At 35.6% G+C, this 15449-nt stretch overlaps 1 protein-coding gene across 4 annotated transcripts in view; it reads right to left on the reverse strand.

The window, feature by feature from the left end:
• The window catches only part of LOC141706990 (isoamylase 3, chloroplastic), a 32479-nt gene that overhangs the window by 14179 nt on the left and 2851 nt on the right, over positions 1–15449 (reverse strand). For 3 of the 4 annotated variants that reach the window (XM_074509921.1, XM_074509922.1, XM_074509923.1), the window contains 8 exons: positions 12039–12135; positions 11222–11458; positions 10941–11045; positions 9348–9452; positions 8613–8747; positions 8415–8501; positions 6839–6893; positions 6183–6246 (listed from right to left, as the gene is read on the reverse strand). In XM_074509921.1, the coding sequence (XP_074366022.1) occupies positions 6183–6246; positions 6839–6893; positions 8415–8501; positions 8613–8747; positions 9348–9452; positions 10941–11045; positions 11222–11458; positions 12039–12135 (885 nt within the window). Of the gene's footprint in view, positions 1–6182; positions 6247–6838; positions 6894–8414; positions 8502–8612; positions 8748–9347; positions 9453–10940; positions 11046–11221; positions 11459–12038; positions 12136–15365; positions 15412–15449 lie in introns of all 4 variants that reach the window. The other variant, XM_074509924.1, reaches the window with a different exon arrangement.

Raw genomic sequence — 15449 nt, forward strand, 5'->3', positions numbered from 1 at the left:
GCAACAGGCTTCTCAACTTTATTTCTGAGAAAACAAAATACATATATAGAAAGACTCCACAAAATAAGATCCCACAAAATAGGACATGAAAGCAACTACTTCCTAACAACACTCTGTCACTACTAACTTATTCCATGCTCCTAAAAAGACACCCACTACCTGATGACCAAATCAAACTATACGTTGAAAACATTTAAACACATGTTTGAGATTACACATTCAACAATCCCCCCTTAAGCTCAAACATGTCCGTTCAGACTTTTAACTCCCAGAAGCTTTCTCATTTCTTCAAACTTGATTTTGATCAAAGCCTTTGTCATTATATCTGCTCGTTGTTCACTGCTATTCACGTGCCTCATTTTCCTCAAAATGACTTCACCCCGCTCCACACATTCCCTTATAAAATGGTACCCAAGGTTATTACGGCGCCAAGTCGAGCCTCGGCGCCCGGGGACCTTGGAATCGACTAGTCGACAAGTCGCCCGACTAGTCGAATTAAGTCGACAAGTCGTGATATATGGTATATTTTTTAATTTATATATATATATATATATAATAGGTAAAAACACCCAAATTCCATAGAATAACATAGACAAGAAGTTCAAATACCAAAATTTTAGCATCCCTAAGTAAATAAAAACATAATATATCAGTGAATACTGAATAGACTAATCAAAAATAGTCATCCATCTCAAAGTCATGTCCATCTTCTTGAGTATTCTTGTTTGATGGATCGGGAGGAACACCATAATCATCTTCCACATCCTCGTCATCATTAGGTGTATTACCTTCATCTTCTCCCCATTCATCATCATCATTTGACTATTAATGCCGCCATGATTTTCATTCCCACACAAAATGCATTTAACGACATCCTTACGTGTAAGGTCAGGCCAAACTGCAAATTTCCATCCCGGATCATTTGGCAAGCTGTAGCAAATGGTTATCTGTGGTCTCCATTGCAGTTGGAGAAGAGTTGGAGAAGAGACTGCAGGAAATAAAGCAATGTGTAAACGAAACAAGCAAGTAACAGAGGATTAACATTAACACAGCACATCAAGTAAAAAATTGTTTGTAAAAAATTTTGACTGGGCAAGAAAAATGGAACACAATTTGTGTTTTTTTTTGTAAATTGTATCGACTACAGTCAATCAGTGTATGTGTAAATAAAACATTAAAATCGTTTTTTGCTCAAATATATAAATTCAAGTTTTGAATAAATAAGTAAAATAAATTTGAAATTTGAATAAATAAGTAATTAAAATTCATTTTTTATTAATAAAAAACGTTTTTAAAAAATATTAATATATACCTGTGTATATATATATATATATACACACAAATAAAAAAAGGAACGTATGTGAGAAAAAGAGAGAGATGAAGAGATGAAAAAAGAAGAGAGAAGAGGGAGAGAGAGACGAAGAAAGAGAAGAACGAGAAGAAGATTCAAGAAGAAGATTTGAGAAGAAGCTTACCTGGAGATTTGAGAAGAAAGAGAAGATCTGATAAGAGCCGCCGTTGTTGAGACCGTTGTCTTTTTCTTTTCCTTTTTCTATACAGCTGTGTATGTATATCCTTATCTAAAAACCATTTTTTTACCGGGTCGGGTGGTTACTGGGTCGGGTCGGGTAAAGGCCCATGGAGGCCAGAATCATCAAGTCGCGTGTCGACTTATTCACTGCAGCGACTGGGCGACTACTCGTCGACTACTCGTCGACTACTCGTCGACTACTCGTCGACTACTCACCGACTACTCGTCGACTACTCGCCGACTAGTCGTCGCCTCAATAACAATGATGGTACCGCACATCTATGTGCTTGCTTCGACCATGGAACATCTGGTTTTTCGCCAAGTCTATTGTTGAACGATTGTCTAAGACATAGAATTACTGGACCAAAAGCTTCTGATGTGATCTGGCTGAGTACATTTCGAAGCCATATGGCTTGACAAGCAGCTGCGGTAGCAACCATAAATTCTGCTTCACAAGATAACAATGATACGCAGCGTTGTTTCTGCGATACCCAAGTTATAACGCTGTCATTAAGTAGAAAACCATCCCGCTTGTGCTCCTCCTATCGTCCAGATGACCTGCTAGATCACTATCAGAAAACCCATTTAGCACATTGTTCTTGCTATTCTCAGAGTAAACCAGACCGAAATCATTGTCCCCTTCACGTATCTCATGATTCTTTTCACAGCCTCCAAATGAAGCTTTGTAGGCCTCTCCATATAACGACTAATGATTCCCACACTAAAAGCAATGTCCGGCCTTGTATGCACTAAATAACAAAGACCCCCACCATACTTTTGAACATGGTTGTGTCCACTGCTTCGCCTCATTCATCGCTCGTAATCTACATCTTTGGATCCATGAGATATGTTGTGGGGTTGCATTCCAACATTCCTGCTTTCTCAAGAACCTTTCGAGCATATCCCGATTGTTTCAGAACAATATGACCTGCATTTTGCTCTACTTCTATTCCCAAGTAATAGCTAAGCTTTCCCAAATTGCTCATCTGAAAATTTTGATTCATCTCAGTTTTGAATGTTTCAATCAAATCTGGGTTCGAACCGGTGACTAACAAGTCATCAACATATACTGCTACTATCAACGTTTCGTCATTTTCTTTTCTCGTGTATACTGCTGGCTCGTAGAGACACAACATGAAACCGAGTTTTTCAAGACAATGGTTCAACTTTGTGTACCAGGCTCGCGGTGCCTGTGGAAGACCGTAGAGAGCTTTCTTTAACTTATACAAAAACTATTCTTTGCCTGTTTTTTCAAAGCCTTCAGGTTGAGCTACGTAGACATCTTCCTTGATATCTCTGTTGAGGAAAGCGGTCTTCACATCGAGGTGATGGACCTCCCAGCTTTTCTTGGCTGACAAGGCTAGCAGCAACCTCACCGTTTCAAGTCTTGTGACTGGAGCATATACTTCGTCATAGTCGACACCTTGCTCCTGAACATATCCCTTGGCGACGAGCCTTGCCTTGTGTTTAATAACCCTTCCATCAGCATCTTTCTTAAGCTTGAAGACTCATTTCAACCCGATAACTTTCTGTCCCGGTGGTAACTTCGTTAATTCCCATGTCTCATTCTCCTCAATAGATTTCATCTCCTGTTCCATTGCCTGTTTCCACTCATCGTCTTTGACAGCTTGTTTGTAGTTTCGTGGTTCATCAACTCCCATTAGATACAATTCATCTCGTGTCTCCACTTCTTCTGTTTCTTCATATACATCTCTGATTGATCTGATCTTCCTTGGTTCAACACTATCATCGTAATCGTCACGATTTAACTGACTGACATTCGTTTGATGAGTAGGAGTAGCTGGATTATTTTCTTGTGAGACGTTATCTCCATTTCCCTCTATGAACCCAGACTGGTTTTCACCTTCGCTAACCTCCTAAAACTGCACAGTAAATTGTTCTGTCTTGTTCCTTTCCACATCTGCTTCACTCCATGGCCAATTTTCTGATTCTCTGAAAGTCACGTCACGGCTTACACAAATTCGATCAGCAGCAGGATCATAAAGCCGATATCCTTTTGTACCGAGTTCTTTTCCTAAATTGACAACTCTTTTACTGCGGTCCTCCATTTTTTGTACATAGTTACCTGGCACTTTCATGTATGCTAGGCAACCAAAGACACGAACATAACTCAGATTTGGTTTTCGTCCATACCTTGCTTCATATGGTGTCAATTTTGTAAGTGCTCTCGTAGGGACTCTCTTAAGAATGTAGACAGAATGCCGGATAGCTTCTCCCCACATTTTAACAGGCAAGTTCATCTCCTTTAGACAGCTCCTAGCCATCTCCACTACCGTTCGGTTTCTACGCTCCACTACGCCGTTTTGTTGGGGCGTATACGGAGTTGTGTACGGAGTTGTGTAGTGTCGTTCTATTCCAGCACCTTCACAATATTGATGTGAACTCACCCCCCCTATCTGACCTGAACACCTTAATTTGTTTTTCTGTTCCCTTCTCAACTAAAACACGAAAATTCTTGAAAGCCTTCAATGCTTCATCCTTTGTTTTAAGAAAGTAAACCCACATGAAACGAGTGAAATCATCAACCAAGATAAAAAAAATACTTGTAGCCAGACGTTCCCGGAGTAATATGACCGCACAAGTCACCATGGATCAATTCAAGGAAATCCCCAGCTTCGTACTTCGATTTATTCGGAAATTTCTTCCTTGCCTGTTTAGACATCAGGCATCCATCACAAGCATTCTCCAGTTGGTCTATTCTAGGCATGCCAGTAACCATTCGCTTTTTCGACATCATGTGCATTGCTTGATAATTCACATGTCCAAGGCGTACATGCCACAGCCTGGACATCTCGTCAGCCTTAGCTAGCATACACGACTTCTTTCCAGTTTCAATTAGCAATTTGTACAGGCGATTTGGTGCTCGTTTGACCTTCATTAACAGTCTTTCTTTCTCGTCATAAATCCACAGAAAATCCCCCTTCAGAACTACTTTGTTGCCATCTTCGGACATTTGTCCCAGGCTTATGATATTGTTACATAAGCTAGGGATATAGTATACGTTGAACAGGCATCTCTCTTCTCCATTTTTGCACAACATCGTGACAATCCCTTTTTCTTCAATTTTAACGGTCGAGCCATCACCAAAGTGCACCAAGCCTGTGATTGTCTCATCGAGCTCAGTAAACTTTTCGCGGGATCCTGTCATGTGGTTGCTCGCACCGTTGTCGAGATACCACATGTTCGTATCTCCTGCTTCATTGTCTTTCTTCGACAAAATCTCGTGTAACGCCTTGTTTTCATCTGTGAGCATCACCACTCCCTCTTCCTTCATACATTTTGCCAATAGCAGAGCTGGTTCATCGTCATCTACTTGAACCATGTGTGCTTCTTGCCTGGTTTCTCTATTTTTCTTGGGTTTTCTACACTCTGCAGCGTAATGTCCATAAATGCTACAATTGTAACACTTTATAGTACTCTTGTCAACACGACCAGGCTTGGTTTTGAAACTTGAAGACCCTTCTTTGTTAGTACGTTTTATCCATTCCTCGCGTGTCAACAGTAGCTTCCCTTCAGTTTTCTCTCGTTTTGCCCACTCTTTTTCTGTCAGCAATAACGACTCTCCTTTGTTTTCGTTTTTCCCCATTACACGTTCCTCATGAGCACGTAACGATCCCACAGCTTCTTCCATTGTCATAGTACTGAGATCCCCAAACTGTTCTATGGTGGATGTAATTTGCAAGAACTTGGAAGGGACAGCTCTCAGAAACTTCTTCACTTCTTCACTGTGTAGGATTCATCCATCTTTTCTCCAAGCGCCCTAATGTTAGTAACAATTCCATTCATTTTCATATGAAAATCATCGATTGTCTCGTCATCTTTCATGGTCATGGCTTCATTTTCATATGAAAATCATCGATTGTCTCGTCATCTTTCATGGTCATGGCTTCAAACTCAGATTTTAGAGTCTGAATTTTCGCTGCCTTCACTCGATCTGCTCCTTGGAAAAGGGTCTTAATTGCTTCCCATGCTTCCTTTACCGTATCTTTGTCTGCGATTGTCAACAGAATCTCTTCAAGGATTCCTTGATAAATCATCGCTAACGCCACCTTGTCAGTCTTGTCGTCGACTGTAGTCTTTAAGTCTTTCAATTCTATGGCGTTCCACGCCCCTTGTGCTTTAATGAGAGCCCTTGTTGTATAGTTGCTCCTATCAAAGCATCGGGTAACTCAGGCCTATCGACCCACTCTTCGACTTATTAGCCTCCATCCTTGTCTGCCTTCTGCTTTCACCAAGAACTTTCCCGCTCTGTACCAAGTGTTATGTATATATATGTAATATATATTATTAACTTTTTGTATGTAAACGGGCAAAACAAAATATTCAGAACCTGCAACAGGCTTCTTAACTTTATTTCTGAGAAAACAAAATACATATATAGAAAGACTCCACAAAATAAGATCCTACAAAATATGACATGAAAGCAACTACTTCCTAACAACACTCTGTCACTACTAACTTATTCCATGCTCCTAAAAAGACGCCCACTACCTGATGACCAAATCAAACTATACGTTGAAAACCTTTAAACACATGTTTGAGATTACACATTCAACACATACCAACAGATAAAAGTAATAATTACAGTCAAATTCAAGATAATAAAAAGTGATTTAAAAGAGGTTCATACCAGTGCCTTAAGCTGTCAAGTATAAGCTCCATGACCACGGGATGGTTACAATTTAATGTGTTTCCTGAATATTAAACAAAGTACGTTTTTTAACATGTAATAGTGGAAAAAAAAACTCAAGAAACAATGATTTAAGGACAAAATTAGTTAACCCTGGCACTATAGTAATATGATGAAGTTCGTAATTGTCAGAGCATATGGTCTAAACCTAAGTCTATTTAAAAATCATCTTTTTCATTCAGTTGTATAAGGAATACATAAAAATCCTTTTACAAAAAACAAGAAGTTGAAATAGCTGCTTAACAACTTCTCATCTTTCTTTCAATCTAAACAACTTCCCCTTGTTTGCTGTTCAAAAATACTTTCATTCTTAGATTTAAGTACCTACATCATCACACATTTTTGTTTGTTAAGGACATATTACCAGGGACATCTATATGAGGTTATCTATTGCTACCGTGAGGTTATTACAGTGAAGTACTTTCAAGTCAAGGTAATGGTAGTCTTAGAATTCTACATACAATAGCGAGTAATTTCGACATTACCGTTGATCAGATAATAATAATACTTTGCTAAACAAATTAGTGAGTTTGGCTAGTGATTCATAAGAAGTGCAGGTACTTGGCCAAAAGAAAATAGTAGTGTGGGCGGAATACCGCAGCCCGAAAAGTTCAGCAACTGCTGGTTGTTTGGATCCATCATGTAATACACCTAAAGAGAAACATTAAAGGAAGAGCAGTGATTAATTTCATATAATTTTTTTCTTGGGGAGGGGGAGCAAAAAGAAGTAAAAAGGCATCATCGGAAAAATTAATAAAATGAATAGGACAATCAGAGAATACAATTAGACCATACCTCTCGATACATTATTACGAAGATAAACAGTAAATACATTTCCTTCAACAATCTACCAAACTAAACTAACTACTAAGCTAAACTAACTTCCTAGGGCATACATTCATGTTGATGGCAACTATTAGAAGACCATATATACATCTAGAGTACAACTCTCTACATAGAACTGCTTACATTTTACAACCCTAGAACTAACATTATCGAATATGTTCTTCTAAATAACACGAGATATTTTGTACAACACAATATGTTGAAAATAAATTGCAATTTTTAATTAAAAATCTTTCCATAAGAACTGAATAAATAAATAAAACCTTATGTTCAACACAAGACAAGGTGTACTCTTCAAAAAACTATTATGTATATCACAGAAAATAAACATTGTGCGAAGCAGAAGTGTACTTTGTAAATAAAGAAATGCCTAAAATGTTTATGCAAAATTCAGGTAATTAAACAAAAAAAAAAACATGCATTTTTTTATGTGCTTTACCAAAAATTTATGCAGAAGAACAATGTTCTATAGAACAAAGATTATGTAATTTTCATTAAAACAATGTACTTGTGCACAAGAACAATCTCATATATTCTTGTTTTTAAATTGATTGGAGGAAAAAATAAGCTGTTGATTGAAAGCTGAGATCAACTATTCTTTTTTACCTAATACTAATTTAATCCAAACCTTATCTGTAGTGTTAGGATCAGAGTTAAAACTTAAACCAATATGATCCTTGGGTGTTTGTTTAAATTATCAGCTTGTACACATAACACGATCTATTTTGTTTTGTTGCAGCACAAAATGTTTGTTTTTTTATTCAAAATAACATAATGTTTCAAAATAAATTGCATAAGATTGAGTGCGGGAACATGTAATTCATTTCAAAAGACATGAATTGAGTTGTCATTTTAAATTCTTAAATTTATACCAGTACTTGAATTTCTATGAAATCCAAATCTAAACTTTTTTTTATTATCCAAACATTTCATTGACCAAGTCCGGAATTTCAAATGAAATCCAACTTTCCAAAGATGCCATAATATTTATGGAAGAATATAAAGTTTTCTATGGCATAATAAAAAATTTTCTCATAATTCTCAAAACATTTAGAAAAATAATTTGAGTTTTAAGAAAAAAAAAAGTAATAATAAAACAGAATGCTAAGTTCTGCCAGAAGAACATAAATTAGTTCGTTAGGTCCTCTAAGAATAAGTTAGTTATAAGCAGAACCTAACACTACCTATATTCTACAAATAATTACAAATATACATCTAAAAAGAAACTATGTAATATGCTTTAAAGGCATGTTAATAGATCCCAAGGCATATGAATTATTAAATTGTTAGCTGGAAAGAAAATATTGTCCACTTGTCTAGGTTCACCTTGTTGTCTATTCCACGGAATGTAGTAGTATAAGGGTTTGCATCATCAGCCTCATTGGTATGGTTATAAACAACATCCAAAATGACCTGTATAGGTGGAAACAAGGAAGTCTGAATCACAAAACTAATACAGAATGAAATATAGAGAAACATTGCATAAACAAGCCTAAAAAAAGCATGAAGGGGCATGCGCGGTACCTCAATTCCAGAATCATGAAGAGCTTTAACCATCTCTTTAAACTCCCGAGAAGCTTTTAGAGGTCCTCCACCAGAACTAGCATAGCGACTCATAGGAGCAAAGAAATTTATTGTTGAATAACCCCATGTGTTGACCTTTGTACATTAATGGATCCAATTCAGCACGTGACATGATAATTTTCCAATAAAGACAGTGTCCCTCAATTTTTTAGAGTATAAGGTCAATGGAAAATTCTACAGATAAGGAGCTTTTAAGAGAGTTATATTTATATGGAGAGAGACGGAGAGAGGAAGGGAGAGATATGAAACTCTAGACCAAATTACATCCAATGGGCTCAACCTACGACACTGGACTCCGGTGCAGAAGTTGGATACCGGCACATTTTGCTTACGAGTATGTTTCAGAAGATAAAACTCAAACCCCTAACCACGCCAACTTCATGGCCTATGACATGAATATGACAGCAAGATTAAAGTATCTGGGTAAACATTGTCTAAGCAGGTGGTGAGGGAGGGAAGGAGAGAGAGAGAGAGAGAGAGAGAGAGAGAGAGAGAGATTGAAGTATCTGGTTAAACGTGCAAACGTTGGCTAAGAGAGAGATTGAAGTATCTGGGTAAATGTTGGCCAGTTAGGTGTTATCAGAGAGAGAGTGAGGGGGGCTCAGGTTAGATTATTTGCTAGCCTAGTTAAATAGATCTAATACTCATAGCCAAATCATATTATCTAAAATTTACCATGTGATCTCGAGAATTTGGACGTCTCTGGAGCTCCATCTCATCAAATTCAAAAACAGGAAGCAACTCAATCGCATTGATGCCAAGCTCCAAAAGATGGGGGATCTGTAAAATGTAATGAGCATTAGAAGCATATATCAACGCACAAATGATTAAAAGGTTTTAAGTACCGCACAGTGAAAGAAATAAGACGTATCCTAGTTGACATGTGTATAGAAGAATTTCAAAATCTAAGCACTAATTTTGAATAAACATGTAAAACAAAGTTAGATAATCAAATTCTATTTTTCAAGTAGCTTATTTCCAAATATAAGTGTTTGCTTTCAAACATATGGTATAAACAACTGTTGCCCATATTTTTTGTATCATAAACTGCAAGGATACGGAAAAAGCTACCTCAGTTTCTGACACTTCTTTATACAAGTACAATTCACATGTAATCTATGGATATAGTAAGAACTGTTGGTATGAAATCATCGATGTTACATTTCTAGACCTGGCAAGTGCTCGTGTCGTGTACAGTCGTTCCTTGTACTTACGTATTTTTGAGTAAAAATTTTAAAACTGAACGCGGCCCAATTTGTATCCGTGTACCATTTGGGAGACACTAACCCGGAACTAATATATTCGTCTCTACCCGTTAGGTACACAGAAGTACACGAATTATATATTAAAAAACTTTATATCTCAAAGGTTAAAAAATGCACGGGCTAATAAAATAACCTCCAACCGCCAACAAACAAGTTCTTAATACATAATACATAAATGAGTGGAAATGTTCACGATAACATCTTGCAAGTACAATAAATTTATGTGTATTTAGTATAAATTGAAAGATGTAACATTGATATTATATATTTTAAAAAAATTGTTTGTTTATTTATTTCGTGTACTTTCGTTCCATGTTGTATACCTACGTCGAAAACCAAACTCACATTAAATATATTTGTGTTTTTTCATGTTCGTGCACTAAATTTTCGCACCCAAACACCAAATATTAGTGTTATTTTTATGTCGTGTTCACGTGACAGTACAAAAATGAGGTACAAAAATGACATTACAACAATTAATTCAAGACGGTGATAGGAAACGGTAGAACTTTTGAAGAAAAATCGGGAGGCTACTAGAAAGTTTTGAAAAATAGAAAATATAATTAAACAAAAATAAATTTTAGTAAAATATAACACATAAAAATTTAAAGAGACTTTTTTGATAATGATGATGATGGTGATATAACAAATTGCATGCATAGATTTTTTAGTGACAGAAGAGAAAAAGTACATTAGTATACACACACATGACACATACAAATATTAACTACAATAAATTAATATATTTTATAAATCTAACTAGAAAAGGGTACTCGGTCTTTACTCCTTTAAAATAAATTCTACTACGTCAATTGTTTATTTAAGTAGAAATTACTTTTGATACAATATGAAATAAAAGACAAAGAAACTACCTAGCCAAAACATAAAATGCCCCAAGGTAAAAGAGAAGGGAGAAAAAGAATAATGGTATCTCATATATTGACTCTGAATGAGTGCGCCGAGACTAATAGACTATTATTTAGATATAGATTAAAAGGCTTACCTTATCAATTAAACCAAGGTAGCTGCCACGGATGTTTGGATCTAACCCACTTGATTTATCAGCTGTAAATGCACGTACATTCATTTCATATATGACAAGATCTTTCTGCAAAGGAAATGGAATTATAATTAAAACTTGGCTAACTATTAGGTGATACAAATATATATACAAGATCATATTATTTGAAGATGACTTGCAATCTTAAATTGAGACTTAATAGTTAATTCTTTAATATTCTAAACTACAATATAGATGAAGCTCACGAAAATCATGCAGTTTACCTCAGGTATGTTTGGAATTTTGTATTTGTTTCCCCAATCAAATGGCAAGCCACTGAAGTCATAAGTTCCAAAGAACTTGGACATCTTGTTGCCAACATCTCCAAAATTTCGGCGACCTTCAAGCAATTTTGCATAAGGATCGATCAGTAACACGCTGCTGTCAAAACGATGACCTTGATGCCAAGCTGAAGGACCATCCATGCGATAACCGTATAAGACATTGCTCCGGGGTAGATCCTAGATTAAAATTTATTGCTACCATGTTACGAAGATTTAATAGGCTTGCAAAAGTATCTCCATGGTGTACGAGACATACACAGAGAGAATGGTAGCACCGTTGCAGATGTATCCTTAATTACTAAGGCACTTTGTTGGCAGAGGCAATTTCAAAATAAATTAAAAACGACGATAGAATTAATTCAAAGTGTTTACCAATAGATAAATGTAACCATTTTAAGCTACGAATTCGTCTGTAAGCTCATATAGTTAGAGACAGTCTTGCAGTTGTAGACTTGTACAATGTACATAAAATTTAAAACAGAAAAAACAACAGCAATAACAATCTAGTAAAATGAATGTTTTATAAAAAGAATGATGAATTACTCGATCATTTCGATAAGATCGTGCAAGTCAGACAGTCATAAGAAACACAGCTATTTTTAAATTAAATAACTATTAGTTAAGCATTGAAAGTTTTTAATAAAGTGCGGATGTATGAATAGATGATAATGACTGTGCCTGGCATTTATAAAAATTTGAAATTTGCACTATCATTATTAAATTAGTTGCAAGATGAAGATTTGTAACTCAAGCTAACCTCAACATGGATGTGCCATATGTCTCCAGTTCTATTTGCACGAGGATCCAAAGTCAACTCTACCATTTCGTCATCATCGGGAAAATCATGTTCACGCCTAAAAGAAAACCGTTTATTTAACAAATAAAAATAAATGAAATACTAGAAAAATCATAGCATTACATGTACGTGATTAAAGAACAGTTGGGAGTACATATTTCTGATTTGCATTATCTTACTTGGCTCCTAGTATAAATGAAATGCTCTAGCTTAAGCTATGTGCATCTTATCATATTTTGGGTACCTCATACCTAATATTAAGCTATTTTCACTCTTTGAATAATGGTTTTCTAAGAATTTAGAATTCTGATTCAGTGTACAGGTTGCTTTCTTGAGTTGACAATTTCCATAAATTTATCCTTCTATATTGTATTTCAACCAATGTTACGTGGTACGCGATTCGATTCGAGACGCGGTACGAATTCGGATACGCGGAAGGTTGTTTTGGATGAACCCGGGACGAGGGAACGCACGGGGACGAGGGAACGTACGGGGACGATTTATTTTAATATTGCTACAACAAATGTCAAAGAAATCAAACATTTAAATTTCATAATTTTACTTTAAAAAAAATAAATTCATATACAAAGATTTAAAATAGCATGATAAATATTTTTGACAAGATAACGACTCAAAAAATAGGTATTATAAAAGAAATACAATCCTTATTTAGAAATACTATTTTTATTAAGATATGAAAAATAATGAGTGAACGATTTATTTAAAAAAATTGTAGTTAACAACTAGAATGCGACTCAATAATCCGACACGGACACGGATCGGGGTGTCTGACTCTTTAAACTTCAAAATCAATGACTCGGGAATACGTTTTAAAAGGATCGGACACGGGGATTTGGACACGGGGATATGGACAAGTAAAACTTATATAAAATATAAAGATGGTAAAAAAATAATATGTAAAGAAAAGTCAAAATTTAAATATAAAAAAAAGTAAATAAAATTCAAAACAGAAATTAAAATTTTTAAAAAATTAAATCCTAAATTAAAGCATCGCAAGTTACGGCTCATGTTTCTTTTTTCTTTCATTTTTTATCATATACATTTAAAATATGGACATTAATATAAAATGTACATAATTGTTGTGGAAGCAGCTGGCAGTCTTTTCATCTAAAAATGAACTCAAACCATACACCTGTCTACATCCATACATCATAAACCATTCACTTTATATATACAGGCCCAATATACATATACAGTCGTTACTTTTCTTCATCTTCTTTTCTAACTCTTCTTCTTCTTCTTCTTCTTTCGTATTCAATTGTTCATCCCTGTCATGCCTTCTTTTCCCACCGTAATCTTCTTCTTTTCTTGTGACAAGTCGGGGTAACTACATGGGTCGTCGGATAGGTCGCCGGAAATGACGAACCAAACACGAATTCCGGCGATCTGAGACGGAAACGAACCGTGTTCCGGGACGAACGATTTGATTCGCGATTCTCGGGACCGTACCGCGTTCCTTGTATCAATGATTTCAACCTTTCAGACTTTTAATCAGTTTATAGTTGCATTATTGGGATGTCAGCTTCCGTGAAGCTTCAATGCTTTAAGAGCATCTCCAAGGCTGTGAAGCCCTTAGCTAAAATATGCAGGTGGCACATGTACAGTACAAAAGATAGCCAATCTCCCACCAGGTTCATTCTCCAACCGGCCGATCCCCTTATGTAAAAAAATAGCCATCCATGAATGGTTGGCTAAATATGGCCAATCACTGCAGATCTGTAGCCCATTACACGTCAGCTTAACAATGTTTTGCTCTCTTTCATTTTTTTATCCGTGCTCAGCTCTGGTTTCTTTTGCAAATATTATGTGCTTGTTTTGCCTCTCACACGAAGCTAATATGCCCATCTTTCTTTTATTTATTCTTAAATAAATTTAGTTGTATAAATGTTGGTTATGATCTATTTATTTATAATTCATAAAATAATTTTTTAATTATAATAATTTTCAAAACTCGGATTTGCAATTTTTTATATGACCACATTTTTAGATTTATTAGTGTCAATATTAATATATTAAAATTTAATTTTAATGTAAATCTTTCATTAAAAAGAATAAAATATTTTTTTAGCCAACCGTTTTAGCTAACCCCATTGGAGAATAACACCTACAGGTTCAGCAAATTTTAGTCAATTATTATTTTATATTATTTTAGCCAACCATTATAACCAACCCCATTGGAGATGCTCTAATAATGTATCATTGAGTAACATAATCTATAAGGTGCATCAGGTAGATCAAATGATCAATCACGAATGTCGGGAATCTTTTGCTGCAAAAGTTCGTATTCTTGAAAACTAGTGTATACGTCTTCACGTCAAAGTTGCAACAAGCAATCATTTTCTGTTTTGTTTAAATGTTCTTCTAGGTTTATTCCTTGCCAAAACTATGTCTAGTTTAATCCCATATTTAAAAATATAATAATAATATGCTAGAAACACTAGTAAAACGGATAAAAGTTTTATAGTACTTGAGTCTCTTTCAAAAAGTTAGTACTAGGAGTAGGCTAAGTAAAACTGACCAGAATACTAAAGCACCGTATACGTAACATTATTTTATTGGTATACATTTGAAGGAAAGTAGAGCTTCCGGTGGCCTATCTCTCTATTCATCTTCTCAGGATGGAATCCTTTCCCCTATAAGACTGCTAAAGAACCAGGTACAAATGTATGACATACTGGCGTCTAAAGGTGAGACAACTCATGTCTGCCTAAAGAATTCTGTTGGGAACCAAAAAGTGCTGACATGCAGTACATCCCCCTATCAAATTACAAGAACGACATTTTGAAGTGCTCTGGTCATTCTTGACCTATAAGTAGTTAATGTCACACATGATCCAGACTGGCTAATGGCTACTTCATATATATTGCTTGTCACCAACTGGAAAACTAATGCATAATCCCTCTTAATTGATATAACTTCTTTGTGGAAATTCTCTTTATTTAGTTTGCTCTACAAGAACTTATTTACTCAACTCGGATTCGATCTAGGCCTTTAATACCCTGTTATTTATCCAGGTTCAGAGAGGTGGGTGAGGGTATAGGAGCACAACAAAGTCCGGAACAGTCATCCAAAGCTAACAGAGACTCTGAAATTTGTCCCATTTTTGGTCGTGGAACCTTTTAAAAGGTTGCTGTTTAAATTTCTCACATATACTACTAGCTATTTTTCTACTTGTTATTCTACAAGGAAGTACTTCTGCTTGTGCCATCTTTTAATACACTAACTACAACTTTTATCTGACAATAAATGTACGAATAGTTTCCAAACCTTTTCTTAATTGTGATCGTGTACAATCATCTCTTGCAGTTCAGATCTAGCTTCAAAAAATCATGCAGTCATTAAAAATTTAAG

This window comes from Apium graveolens, chromosome 2 (genome assembly GCF_009905375.1).
Source record: "Apium graveolens cultivar Ventura chromosome 2, ASM990537v1, whole genome shotgun sequence".
NCBI classification, from domain to species: domain Eukaryota; kingdom Viridiplantae; phylum Streptophyta; class Magnoliopsida; order Apiales; family Apiaceae; genus Apium; species Apium graveolens.